The 14,268-nt window shown below is 41.4% G+C and overlaps 1 protein-coding gene across 5 annotated transcripts in view; it reads left to right on the plus strand.

Annotated features, from left to right (window-relative positions):
• COBLL1 (cordon-bleu WH2 repeat protein like 1) overlaps nt 1-14,268 on the plus strand; it is a 155,108-nt gene that overhangs the window by 105,499 nt on the left and 35,341 nt on the right. For all 5 annotated transcript variants that reach the window (XM_019480442.2, XM_019480445.2, XM_019480440.2 and 2 more), the window contains exons 5-6: nt 9,463-9,560; nt 9,669-9,908. In XM_019480442.2, the coding sequence (XP_019335987.2) occupies nt 9,463-9,560; nt 9,669-9,908 (338 nt within the window). The remainder of the gene's footprint in view (nt 1-9,462; nt 9,561-9,668; nt 9,909-14,268) is intronic.

The following is a 14,268-nucleotide window of genomic DNA, read 5'->3' on the forward strand; positions in this document are numbered from 1 at the left end:
TTGGAGAAGAATGCAAGGATGACACAACTAAGTGCATATATCATGTTATTGGCAGGGGCTCCTTTAAAAAAAAAAAAACCAAAAATAATCTTGACAATTTGCTGAAAACTCAATGTCATCTTAAAGAGGAATAAGTCATAGTCAATGTGGGAAATAAATAGAATGTATTACCCTGCAAGGTCAGAGAAATTGCCCACCCTATTTTAAAGAAATGGTGCTTATCAATGTATGTGTACACTTAAAAGTGTTCAGATTGTTTGGTTCATTAAGGCTTGTGGAGTAAGAGCTATTATCCCCATTTTAATGACGGTCACACTTAAATGCCAGGCTGTTAAGTGACCTGATTTTCCTGGCACAGATCTGCTCTCTCTTATTTAGGGCATTGTTACAGAGGACATTTGCATTTAAATCAGAGTAAGTTTTACCATGCCTACTAAAAATTAGACTGTGTTCTGAGTAGCTGCACAGGAGGGCTGTGTGAAGCTTTGGCAGCAGATTCAATTCAGAGCCTGATTAGGTGGCCAAATCTCCAAATCTGAATTGAATCAGGAGACCCATTAAAAGGTCCAAATCAAATCAGAAGCCTTCAAATCCATTTGGAGATACAGAGAGCAGTTCTTAATGATGCTGGACACAGCTGCCTCCAGCTGGTAAGTCTGTGGTGGAGAGGGGAGGAAAGGGGCGTGGTGGAGGGGCAGATCAAGGCCTCTGCAGTGAGGGAGGGATTGGGGCTGTGACAAGGTGCCCACCCAGGGAGGGGAGGGCCTATGGGACTTGGGGAGGAGGGCTCCCACCACTGCGCACTGGCGGTCAGGGAGCTGCTCCAGAGGCTCTCGCTGCCCCATGAGAGTGGGCATGTTCCCCCGGATCTGCTCAGAGCAGGTGGAGCACCTCATGATCTGATCTCCCCATGCCCCTTCCCTCCCCGCTCCCCCCCCACCACAACAGACTTACCAGCTGGAGGCAGCTGTGTCCGGCGTTGTCAAGGACTGCTGCCTGTATAGTCTATAGCCAAATCTCCGAATCGGCGCCAAATCTCTGAAGCCGAATTGGCCAAATCAAATTGCTGTCCCTCCAAATCGGCTGAATCCGAAGCAAATACTTGCTGCTTCACACAGGCCTAGTGCACAGTAATGCTTAACTATGGTCTCAGTCCACTCTGGGGTTAAAGCTGGCTGTGCTCCCTGACACTGATTCTGTCATTGGGCATCGCAGCTCTCATGTCTGCATTTTTGAGGCCATGCAGCACTCATGCCCAGAGCTCCCAGCCTGCCTACCACGTGACCCTGGCATGTTGGAGCGAGCTAGTTCTCTGCTGTGGACAGAGGGAGGCACAAGGAGCTGAGCTTGGAAGAAGGTGTTGTTCCTGCTGCTGGATCCTCAGGGCAAGTCTGGTTTCTGCTGCTGACAGTCTTGAACTGGCTGACCCACAGTGTGGGGGCTGGGACTGACAATCAGCTGAATCGCAACAGAACCTTAAATTTGTATTAACTCCCATGATAGCTGAATACGTGTTACTTAATATGATCTGGAGATGCAACTTTTCACAGAAGGAGTAAATTTGCTTTGATATGATAGCACTTAGCATGTGTTTTACTGTTTAAAATGTGGGCACTCATGTTTTAAGTGCAGTTAACATGTCCTGTATAATGTGTGATATGGCTCTTAATCACAAGACAGTCTTTTATGGAAGACTTGTTGCTGCAAACTTCCATTCAATTTTTTGTAGTTCTCTTCAATGTATGTTCTCAGATTTTACTCCAACATGTCTGTTCAGTATTGGCTCCTGCAATTCAGTTATCTTCCTTAGACTCCAGAGCTCTTTATACCTTTTTTTTATTTGTATCCCTGCCTTTTGGCTTAAAGACAGTTTTCCTCATTTTGCTATAGCCTTATCATTTAGTATGTTGTGTTTTTTTTTTTAATGGCATTTATTAAAAAAGTAATGTGTGTGTTTAAAAACAGCTGGCCCAAAATACCACAATTAAAGCAATAGTTTACTTGTGTGAGAATTTTCCATAGCATCCTTTTTCTGATGGAGTGATGGAATAAAAATGTGAAATGGCAGGGGGAATGTAGAAACTGGCACAAAAATCATGTTAATTGGAGAAAACTCAACTGAAATTCTTATTTTGAAGTTAATCTGAAATCAGAATGTTTTTTGTTTTGTTTTTAGCTTGCCTAAAATGTCTACCTTTACCAAGTTCAGCAGTGCACCATATGAAAAAAACAGAAGCCTTATACCACTTTTCCGTTCTTGTTCACTTCAGTGGGAGTCTGAGGAGGATTACATCTAAGTTTATTGTTTCTTACAAATATGGTTGAACAGCATAGGAGTGATTACTAAAAGCATTATGAGTGACATATGTCTGGCCAAAGATCCTGTCCCATATGAAAGAATGAGGGCTGAGACTATAGCTGTTGCAATATAATGAACCAGAAGGAAATGTGGCTCAAAGTTGAAATAATTAGAAACACTTTTTAAAATCAAAAGTTTTCAAAATTTTCCATTCCATTGAAAAATATTGAGACTTTTTTCATCATCCATTTTGAATGAAAACAAAAGTCTCTCTCTTCAACTTATCTCACCCTTATTAACAAACTCAGTTTAGGAATGGTTATTTAGGGTTTTTTTTACCTTGAAAAGTATTGATTAAATGAAGTATTTATTATTATTATTAATTATTATTATTATTATTATTATTATTATTTTGGGCAAAAAACCCTATTTAATCAGTTTGGGACGTTTTGACTTCCCTTTGTTCCAAATTTTATTTTGTTCAAGTTCTAAGTGCCAATAGCCATTTTCTTGGCAGGCCAAATAACCACATTATAAATTTAACACAATTGAACTTTTAAAAACATTTCTCATTCTCCATCTTCCTTTAAAACAGCTTTTCTCAACCCATGGGTCGCAAGAATATAGGAAATGAATCATGTGGGTTTTCCCTTGCAGGCTGGCAGAGGGGTCTGGGGGCAAGGGGCAGCGGGTCAGGCATGAGGGACATTGAGTCAGGACTGGCCACTGATGTTTACAAATGGTTCCTGATACAGAAAAGGTTGAGAACCACTGCTTAAAAAATTAAATTATAGGTGGAATTGAAAACATTTCCCATAACCTTCACTTAAGTAAAGGTTAAGTGAACAGCTATTCTTACTGAAGCTGCTTCTGGGGCTACTAGGGGTGCTAGCAGATGTGACTGATGCTGACAGACATGACAGTTTGTCATGCAAGCAGCCACTGAAAGTGCTCTAAAGCCATGCATTGACAGAAGTGCATGGCTGCAGAGTGCTTTAAAAATGCCCAGTTGGGTGACAATCTGAACCCCGAAGTGGAATGCCTTCATTAACATCTGTCAGCACGACTGGGAGCAGGGTTTGGCTGATGCAAACCCTGCTCCATGCTCTGTCTTCAGAATGGGAGGGGAGAAGGGGGGGAGTGAGTTCAGTCTGGGGGTTCCCCAGAGGGTGGGAAGGGCTCCAGTCTCCCCCCACACACTCTAGGGTGGCTGAAAAAAACCCTAAACAGGCCTCCCTTCCCTGCCTTTCCTCCACCCCCATTCTGAAGATGGTGAACAGAGTAGAACTCGGATGATGCAGTCCAGCTCTGCTCTGCCCGCTGTATTCAAAACGGGAGGGGGGGGGAAAGAAGGGGGTTGAGCGCAGCCTGTGAGCTCCCCAGTCAGTGCTGGAGGGTGGGGCAGGTGGTTTGGAGCCCCCTAAAGGGAGGGTTCCAGTCCATACCACCCCAGCACCACTACTGCAGCGCAGCTGGGGTAACCCCAAACTGAACTTGCTCCCCTGCCTTTCCTGCCTCCCATCCTGAGAGAGCACGGGAGCTTGGAGAGGGGAGTGGGGGACAGATGCTGCAAGCTCACAGCCTCTCTCCCCCAATCGGCTCCAAATGGGATATGGATTATACACCCTTATCATCTGACAGTGAATGTCTGTTGGATCAGGAGGGTCAGTCTAACTCGTCATGATGCTTTCTGTGAAGTATCATGAGTTACAGTGGAGCTGCACATATGTCAGTGCCCAGGGAATTTTCCTCGGCTATAAGAAGTTAATATAATCTTGAAAATGTTCTTGAAAAACTAATTTAATTTTTAAATAAAAATTATTCTGCAACTGATTAGGAATACTGAAAATAGGCCAAATTTTAATGAGTTTTTTTACAATGGAGTTTTTTCCTGTATACAGATGATAGCATTTCTGGTCTCTGAGATAGGATAGCAAGTATTGTATTTCAAATTCTAAAATGGTGGCTAGCTTCAGATAAAACTGTTAAACATGTCTCTTAAGTAGAAGAATATATCTGTTTATTTGCCTTTCCAAAAGCAGGAAAAGGTGACGCTTTGTCAGACAAATGGGGACAGTCTGTATCATAATAGTTAATTTTGCTATTTGTCTTTTCTCTTGTCCAGGGGTGGGCAATTATTTTGGCAGAGGGCCGCTTACTGAGTTTTGGCAAGCCATCGAGGGCCACATGACAGGCAGCCCAGGGTAGATTAATGTTAATTTTTCTAAACTTTTTTAGGGGCCCCATGGGCCGAACAGAATGGCCTGGTGGGCCACATCCGGCCTCCGGGCCGCATTTTGCCCACCCCTGCTCTAGTCAGTTCAGCTGCTGATTTTAAATCTTTCACCTTTACCAGGTAAGGTGTTTTTGTCTAGTCTGTGAAACAGCAGCCAATGATTACATCGTAGTGGCATTTTTATTTATTAACTGTACCTTTTAGGTATCCTTTGTGTCCAAAATGTGCATATATACCTATTATTATTATTATTGTGGTGGTGGTGGTTTATACTACCCTAAAAATGCCATACTGTATACAAATTTATTTTTTTAAACTTAGAGTAGCTCTTTTATGGTACCAAAAAAAAACAACCAAAAAACGTGTAATTTGAATACAAAATAACTGAAATTCTTTCTGTGGTCTCAGTTTGGCCCACCCAGCTTTGCTCATGCTGAATGATCAAAATATTTTGGGCCATCTGCCAAGAAAACTTTGAAAGTTCTTGAAATGAAATATTTCAGTGAAGTGAACATGCATGCATATATATATAATATTATTTTTTTTTTTTTAACTAAACCCATTGGAAAGAGAGCCAGAAGAGAAGTCTATAATCCCCATTAACAGCCATAATGTCCAAAGTGACTTTATGTGATATTTTTTTGCAGGGGGAAGGGGGAAGTGCCTAACACTTCAGTCCTGATTTCTAAAAACAGTCTTTATCTACAGTTCTTATTTGAAATCGGCCAAGTTGTGTGTGCTCAGTACCTCTGAAAAACAGACCCAATATATTTCAAATTAGGATTTCAGAAAGAAAGGCATCAAACCTTGCTCTTTGCTTTTTAGAATTTAAGTCTAGGTCTAGGGTGGGCAGTTATCTTGGCTGGAGAGCCACTTAAGGAGTTTTGGTGAGCTCTTGAGGGCCAGAGGGTCAGGGGTTATAATAGTGCTGACCCAGCCTTGGTCCCCCTGTCACAGCTGTTCACAGTGCCTTGTGTGATGGCAGGTGGATGGCCCAGGGAGATGGCAATTTATCCTATCTGGTCCTGGGTCTATCCACTGTGTACCCACCACCAGAGGCACTGGATGGAGTGGGCAGGCAGGGAATTCATGGAGACTGGCCCGGGGCCCCTGCAGGCCAAGGCACTTTCAGCTAGGCAGATGGGATGGGGCCACAGGCAGGTAGAGTGGCATCTGGGAGCAGGTCAGGTAGGTAGGGCTGGAGCTGAGATTGCAGAGTGGTGAGAGCACAGGGCCGGGACAGAGCTGTGATTTAACTCCCTGCATGTCCCTGTGATGGGTGTCAGTTGCATCAGAGATGTGTGGGAAGTGGATCAGGTTGGGCCTTGGGCCCTGGCCCCATGTTGTCACCATCCCATCCAACCAGCTGAGCATGTCCTGCCTGCAGGAGTCTCTCCATGGAGACCCTGCCTGCTGGCTGCATCTGGTGCCCCCCCCCCCCCAGAGGTGGGTGCAGGGCAGATGGGCCTGGGGTGCCCAGGCAGCAGGGCACACACTTGCTCCCAGGCAGTAGTGGGGGCTGCCAGGAGTCTGGCTGCCCCAGACCTGCCTACTAGTTTCTGGCACACCTGAGCATCATACATAGGGATAGGGCAGGCTGTGCCAGGTGACCCAGCCCAGGAACAGTGGAACCAGCTGCATGCACCATGGCCAGAACTGCCTTTTTGTGCCTGGGCCTGGCGAGGCCAAGGGACCCATGGGCCAGATGGAATCGCATAGTGGGCCGGATTTTGTCCTCGCACCATATTTTGCCCATTCCTCATCTAGGTGCTTCTTTGCATAAACATTTTGTGTAAAGTGCTGTTACTAAGAGAGGGAAGAAGACTGGGATATTAAGTATTCACACCTGAGACAAGTGTACAAGCATTCAAGTTGGATCAGGAGGGGGTAATCTTCCTTAAAGGTATGTGATCTAATTTCTTGTGGAATAGCCAGTTCTCTTCCGTGGAAATGTCTTGAATGTCTGTACGCCTCTTTTTGTGCAAGAGAGGTTTTTCTCCTGGCGCAAATCTAAGGCCTATTCATGGCCTTGCCATACAACAAAAATTAGACTCGGCATGAGGTGTACAGACTAAGGTAAAAAAAAAAACCAAAACAACAAGTGCCTTTTCAAAGTTTGAACTACTCTCTCATGGAACTGCCTATAAAATACCTGGCAATAACAGGGAAAATTGTTGCCTCAGAGGAATCTAGAAATTCTTACCAGTAAAAATGAAAATCTTTATATAGCTTAAGACTGCAAGACTCGCTTGACACTTGTTCAGTTCTACATATCAGAACATGAGCTTTATTTAGTACAAACAATAAACATTTAACTATAAATACTTGGCATGCTAGCTGTAAAATAGCCTGGAACATGATTTTGTGCAGCTTCTTCGTCTTTGACCTTTTTTGAAAGGGATAATGAAGAAAGGCATCTTGGTCTGGACATGTAAAACAAACATTTCCTGCCCCCACCTACTTCTACCCACCCCCAGCACAAACTAAATTATAGGTAGCATTTTCTATAGGAACTTAAAGTGGGAAGATTAGGATACAACTGTGTGTGAACACATTTGCACAGAGACATGTATATATGTAACGACAGGAAGTCCTTTCTTCTTTAAAAAAGAAGAAACGAAAGCAATACAATGAAAAGCTGTTAGCTACACAGTTATCTCATAGAGTCTTTCAGTATGCCTTGTAAACTATTTTAGGTAACAAATACTTTATAAACTTTTGGCCAAACAGCAGTTTTCTCGTAATCATAACTTTTATGTGGGGCTCTCAAATAAGATATTTTTTTTTTCATTTAATTGAATATATAACAGATAAAAGGAGGGGGGGAAGGCAGGTAGCGGGGAAGAGTCAAGCAACCTTAATCCACAACTTGCCCCTGCAACCTGCCCCCATCACAAGCTGCCCTCAGCAATCTTCCCCTGCTGCTGCTTACCATCAGTTGTGGCTCTAGCCAGAGGCATGGAGACATGCTGGCTCCAAACCCTGACCAATGCTGTGGCAACAGTAGCTGTGGGGCAAGGGCCGGGATGAGCGTTGCCACCACTGCTGCTGGTGCTGTTGCTAGGGCCTAGCAGGGGATTGAGACATCATGTGCTCTGTGCCTGGGCCAGAACAGGACCGGAGCTGTGAATGGGGGGAAGGGCAGCAGTGCATTGCAGTGGGAGGGAGACGGGGCAGAGGCTGTGGCCCTGACTCTGACCCCAAGCCCAGGTTGTGCCAGAGCCATAGCAGCTGCCTGACTCCTGCTTTGTATTCAAATCCAAGATGAGGGGCTTTTCCTCATGTTAATTTGGGACCAGTGGAAGGGAGGAAGGGGGAGAACCTCTTGGATTTATCCTAGAATCATACAAAAAATTAGGGTTGGAATGGACCTCAGAAGGCTTTTAAAAACCTTCAAACATGGAGATTCCACAGCCTCTCTAGGTAACCTGCTCGTGTACTTTATTGCACTCCTAGTGATAATTTTTCCCCCAATATCTAACTTAAACTTTCCTTGCTGCAACTTGAGACCATTGTTCCTTAGTTCTGTCATCTGCTGCCACTGAGAGCAGTCTAGCTCCATCCTCTTTGTAAGCTTTCATGTAGTTGAAGACTGCTATTAAATCGCTGCTCAGTCTTCTCTTCTCCAAGCTAAATAAACCCAGATTCCTCAGTCCCTCCTCGGAAGTCATGTGCCCCCTCACCATTTCTGTTGCCTTCCACTGGATTATTTCTAATTTTTCCACATCCTTTTCTGTAGTGGGAGCCCAAAACTGGAGACAGTACTCCAGATGCAGCCTCACCAGCGCCAAATAGAGGGAAGTAATTATTCCCCTCTATCTGCTGGTAATGCTGTTACTAATGCAGCCCAGTATGTTGTTAGCCTTCTTGGCAGCAAGAGCACAGTGTTGGCTCATATTCAGCTTATTGTCCAGTGTAATCCCCAGGTCCTTTTCTGCTGCTTAGCTAGTCAGCCCCCAGCCTGTACCAGTGTGTGGGATTGTTCTGTCCCAAGTGCAGGACTTTGCACTTGTCCTCATAAGATTTCTTTTGGTCCAATCTTCCAATTTGGTTAGGTCTCTGAATCCTAGCTCTACCCTCCAGTGTACCTACTAATCCCCCCAGTTTGGGAGTAAATACAATATATACTGCACATATTATAGCACTGATCCTCCAAATAATAGCTTTTCACAGTCTCAGTCTGAAGACTGAAGTTATTGTGGGGTGTTTGAAAGTTGAGAGCGCAGATGAACTTCAGGGAGAGATCTTTGTCAAAGATGAAAAGAACTTGAGAATGAAAGAGCTATTCATTCCCTTTCCCCAGATAGATTACTAAAAACTGGTTGACCATCACCTTAGCTTGTAAGTACTCCATGTGGTTGTCAAAGTTTGTGATTTTTAAAACAGCATTTTTTCCATGGGATTTAAGTGCCACCACTATTTTCAGTTGTGGAAAGTATTTGGTGCGTTTTTCCAGTGACTCATGGCGAACTTGGTGTCCTCTTCATGTTGAGAAATTGGAAGGTTACCGTAGTGCCACGTTTTCATATCTGTCAGCAATTAATTAAAAATGGTATGTTGGCTTACAAGTATCATACATACAGCAATTTTTTTCTTCCAGGAGCTTGAATGTTGGCAATATATCTGTAAGCCTAGAAATTCTGATGGACAACAAAAATCTTCCCCAACATTTTAAAGCCTATTTTAGCTTATTGCTAACATGGAGTACTTTCCATATAATGTGAGAATAGGTTTTTAGACTTTGTTTATAGTGGCTTAATGGGGGAAAAAACAGAAATATCAAGAAGTCTATTCATATTGTACTTTTGGAATAGCTATTTAACTATTTAAGGTATGTTTTCAAGAGGCTGCTAGCAAAAAATATAATAGGAATGCAGGAAGAAATAATCTGTGTAATTAATAGCTACAAATAATTTTTTCATTTTAGATTCCTGCCAAATGTCTCCAAACCTAGATATGTTGAAAGAGAAAGAAAATAAAGGATTTTTTAGCTTTTTTCAGCGAAGCAAGAAGAAACGTGAACAAGTAAGTTACCATTTTCTTTATCTACAAGAGCAAAATTTCTAAATAGTCTCAGAATAATCAACATTTTGATTTGGAAATTCACAGTGTACGTGTGTTTCCTTTACCTAGACTGCCAGTGCCCCAGCAACTCCACTGATGAGCAAACAGAGACCTGCTTTTATCACACGATCTAGCACTGTTGTCAAGCAGTATGATTCAAACACATTGCCATCTGAAATGCCGAAGAAAAGAAGAGCACCCTTACCACCAATGCCTGCTTCTCAAAGTGTCCCACAGGATCTTGCGCATAGCCAGGGCAGACCAACATTTTCTATTATGAAATCTAGCAGTGTTGATGAAAGTGATCAGGTTAGTTAAATCTTTTCATTTTTTACCCTGGTGGGTTTCACTGATTTTGATGTAATAGAACAGAAATCGTTGCCTCCTTCTTACAGGTAAGTCCAGTGCTTTAATGAAATACTTTAGACTAAGTGTATACGTTGAGGTATATATGTGTATACATTGACTTCCATATCTACTGGAAGAATATCATCTTCATACTGAGGGACTACAGATCACTCACAGAGTTTAATTTTAAGGTATGTATCAAAATTGATGTACTTTCAAAAACATTGTAGTAATACATTAAGGGTACAAGTTCAGAAGTTCCTTTTTTTAAATGATAAGTATATATTTATAATTATAAATTATAATAGCTAGCTTGCATAGATCATCCAAACACTATCTTTGACCATGCATCTAGTTTCATAAACTTAAAATGGCCGCTCTTCTGTAATGAGTGTTGCATTTTAAGACATTTGAGGTCTAAATCAAAGTTCCGGTCTCAGTTTGCTCTACTGGCTTAGTAGCTTATGAACTTGATTTAAATGGGGGAGTGTAATGGCTTACATTAATATGTCTAGTAACTGGACAGGCTTTTGACATTTCATGCCATTAGTAAATTGCTTTACTTAGCCCTTTTTATAATAAATGCAGTTTAATCTGTTGCTGGAAAAAATGTTTTTCTAAACAGCCTTCTGATCTTTGTGTTTAATAGACACAAGTGAGAATCTTGGGAAACAAATTTAACTTCCTGGCAACACAAGGATGTCAAACTGAAGTTTTATTGTAAAAGGGTCTTCTTGTAGAGTAATGCATAAAGTTATAAGAGGATATCAGGTCAAAATTATCTGTACATCTCTGTGTACACTAAACTTGTTAAAAAAAAATATTTGGAGATGACTAATGCATTGGGTTGTGTCTTGGTAAAACACAGGCTGCACCAGTTGTGAATTCTAGTTGACAATCAAGGCTAAAATGTCATACATTTGAAATGCAGCAAATGCGTATTTCATAATCTGCCTTGAATCTGGAATTTATAAACATTTTTAATAAATTATATAACTGGCAGGTTAGGAAGATGAAATGCAGTACTAAATGAAAAATAAGCTTGAGAAATTTGTTGGATGGTGGGCTTAAACAAAAATTCTTGAATCATTTGTCTTATCCTTTACATATTACTTTTCATTTCTGTTGTCACAGACGACCACAAGAGAGCACTGTTTAACAGAAGTTTTGAATGTTTTCTTGTGTCCAGAGAATCTTTGTCACTTGAAAAAAAAAGTTTGGGATTTTTGTTTGTTCTTTTATTTAGTAATGGCCTCAAAAAATGTCTGAGAATTATTCTTGTCTTTTTTAATTGAAATCTTTTTTTACCAGATATTAACCTTCAAACATTGTAGTAATAAATGTGGGTATTTTACAATGTCTTAACAGTAATCTGATTATTGTTGAGTAAAAAATATCCCAGCACAAAGTTTCTGCTGCTTGGATTTATCATTTTGTAGTTCTGAGTTTCTCATTTGCCATATGGTCAATGAAGACAACCAGTAAGGAAAGTACAAAAAGTTCAAGTAGATGAGGTACCCTGCATCCTTCTCTACTTCTCTCTGGTTGCAAATTCTAAAAGAAAATGCCATAAAATGTCCTTTTGCCATTACTCCCTCCTGATTCCATAGCCTTCTGACCTATCAGGTACTCCAAAGCTAGCCATGTGAGTATTATACTTGCCTGCCCTTATTATAAATATTTGTCAAAGTATTTTTATGTTAATTTCCATTAATAATCATAATAAATATCCCAATGAATAAATTTACTTCACACTGGTAACGTAGTTTGATGCTGATATTTATTCTTCTGAAGCAGTGGTTCTCAACCTTGGTAGGCTTAAGGCACCTGTTGGACAATGCCAAATCTTATATTTTGCCCTTTTTTATTACAAAAAAAGGGACATTCTTCTGTTGCCGAGTACTCGAGGGTCACTACAGTCACACTATGGATTCCTGTGTGGAAACTCTGGGTTTATCTTGAGAATCATGTTAACATGCTAATGTTGGTATTGGATTTATGATGCCTTGTTCTGGACAGACCCAAACTCTCAGACCGACCATGACCTCTCTATTTGATAATAGGCAAATTTTATTGATTATATAGTGATAGCAGATAAAAATAATGCAGGCAAGGCAAACAAAATAACCTCCCCAATTTTATATCTACCAGTCCTAAGGCTGTCACAGAGGGAAGGTACATCTGACCAGTATACGAGCTTCCACTCCGTGGTTCTCTCTTGAATGTCAGATATCAGTAGCCTGGAGGTCAAGGACTGAGGCTCAACTCCCACCCTCCTGGTGGGGTGGGTGAGATGGGCTGGTAGTATGCCCTCTGTCCATGGTGGCCTTCAGTGCCTTTCTTGGGGACCCTTTTGCTGTTCTAAAATCCTTCCTTTTGTATCCTTTTTCCCCTCTGACTCTTCATTCCCAGGCATCATTGACTGGTTTGCCTGTGGTAGTCATACTGTCCATGTTCTGTCCTATTAGTGTATTCCTTTGTTCCAACAAACCCATCACATGCACACATCTTAATGTGGTTATTTACCAGTCTCCTAATTTGGGTCATCCAACAAAGCCAGAAATCCCAAAGGCTCTGCAGTTGGGCACTGTGACCTGGCACCAATACTGAAGAGTCCCTTATCTCCGTTTGGGTAAACTGTTCATGTTATGGAACAGTGTGGTATATGTCTTCAATTTCCCAGTCCGTGTGTCTGCTGGCTTCAGACACAGTGGGCCTTGAAGGAAAATGTCACGAACAGGCTTTTAGAAATCAGTTAACTCTTGCCATTTCCCCTGGATCGTTGTTTTAATGCAATATATACTTTGCCTACCAGCCAATTCCCAAAAGCAAACCTCTAAATATCATTTTCTAGCCATCAGCTAACAGTGCTAACATTGTATGGTACCCCATGAGACCTAGAAAGGATCCTAAGGCACCCCAGGGTGCTATAGCACCCTGGTTGAGAATCACTATCCTAAAGTCAAGCAAAAATGACTCTATGACTAATCAAAATCCACCACTAGGTGTAGGATTTGGAATGAGACTGAATACTGTTACAAGCAATATCTGTGAAGAACTGAGAAATTTGATGGGGGAAATTTGAGAGGCTGGAAGTTTGTCTTTGAAGGTTTTCCATTCTAAACTAAACAAAGATAGCAAGACAATATTTGTAGTTCATCTCTGTTGTGCAGGATGTCTGGTTTGTTCAGTTAAATGCCCATTCTGTAAATGAGAGTAGACATCCTTTAGGGCCTAATCAGTTATGCGAGCAATAGGGATTTACAACAAAATCAAAACTGTATTTCTAAGCCTCAGATTCAGCCCTGAAGTAGAAAACATTCTTACTACGTACAAAAGGGGCTTCTTTAAAAACTGTATACTTGATCTTCGGTAATTTCTCTGTATTATGTCAATAGTTATAGGATACAGTTGATAAATGAGACAACAATGCACTCAATACTGTGGAAATCTATAATAGAAACAGTCCCTGCCCCAAAGAGTTTACTCAGGACAGTTATGCAGATTCCATGCATATCATCTTTGCTAAGTGCAGTAGTGTTTCAGAAATGATAGTGGACCAAATTTTGACTCATTTACTTTAGTGTAAATACTGAGTAACTTTGCTGGGGACCATGATTTATACCAGTTCTACATAGTCATGAATGAGACCAGAATTGGTACATTACTCACAACAGTGGAAGGGATACCATTTACAGATGCTTTGCTTCTTCAGTTCAGTTTTAATTCCATAAATAATAATTCTGACTTTTCAGGATCCAGTTAGGCTAGCCCACTAGCCTGATTTGTATAGCTAACTAGTCCTGTTTTGTCATTTAATGTCGTATCCCACTGCATTAACTTCTGAAAGCATGATACAATGGTTTTGCTACAAAATTCCATTTAGGAATTACTTGTAGTCGTCTACTTCTCTAGTGGGAATGTGTACCTGCAAGGCTTCCATACTGCTTTTAAGGACACTTACATTCTCTAGGTTTCCCCTCAGTTTATATAGCAACTGGAACATACCTTGCATCCCAGTTATGGTTCAGGGTGACCTTCAGTTTCTGCTTTACCCTGGAGAAAGGTGGACAAATTGCTCTTTGTTGTAGGGTCCACAAAGAAGACAAAGTGAAATGTCACTTTTCCCCAGATAAAATGTTTGCTCAGTTTTGATAGAGACAAGCATTTGCCCATGCCAAAGTAGTAACGTCAGACAACAGCAAAATGAGCAACTTTAAGGGAACAGTGTTCTCTCTGTTGTCTGTCTTTAAATTCTCAGTGTATTGTAGTCCAGTTTCTCACAGTATGAAAAAAGACTTTAATGCCTGCCTCCCACAGC

Source organism: Alligator mississippiensis, chromosome 4 (assembly GCF_030867095.1).
Source record: "Alligator mississippiensis isolate rAllMis1 chromosome 4, rAllMis1, whole genome shotgun sequence".
In the NCBI taxonomy this organism is placed as follows: Eukaryota; Metazoa; Chordata; order Crocodylia; family Alligatoridae; genus Alligator; species Alligator mississippiensis.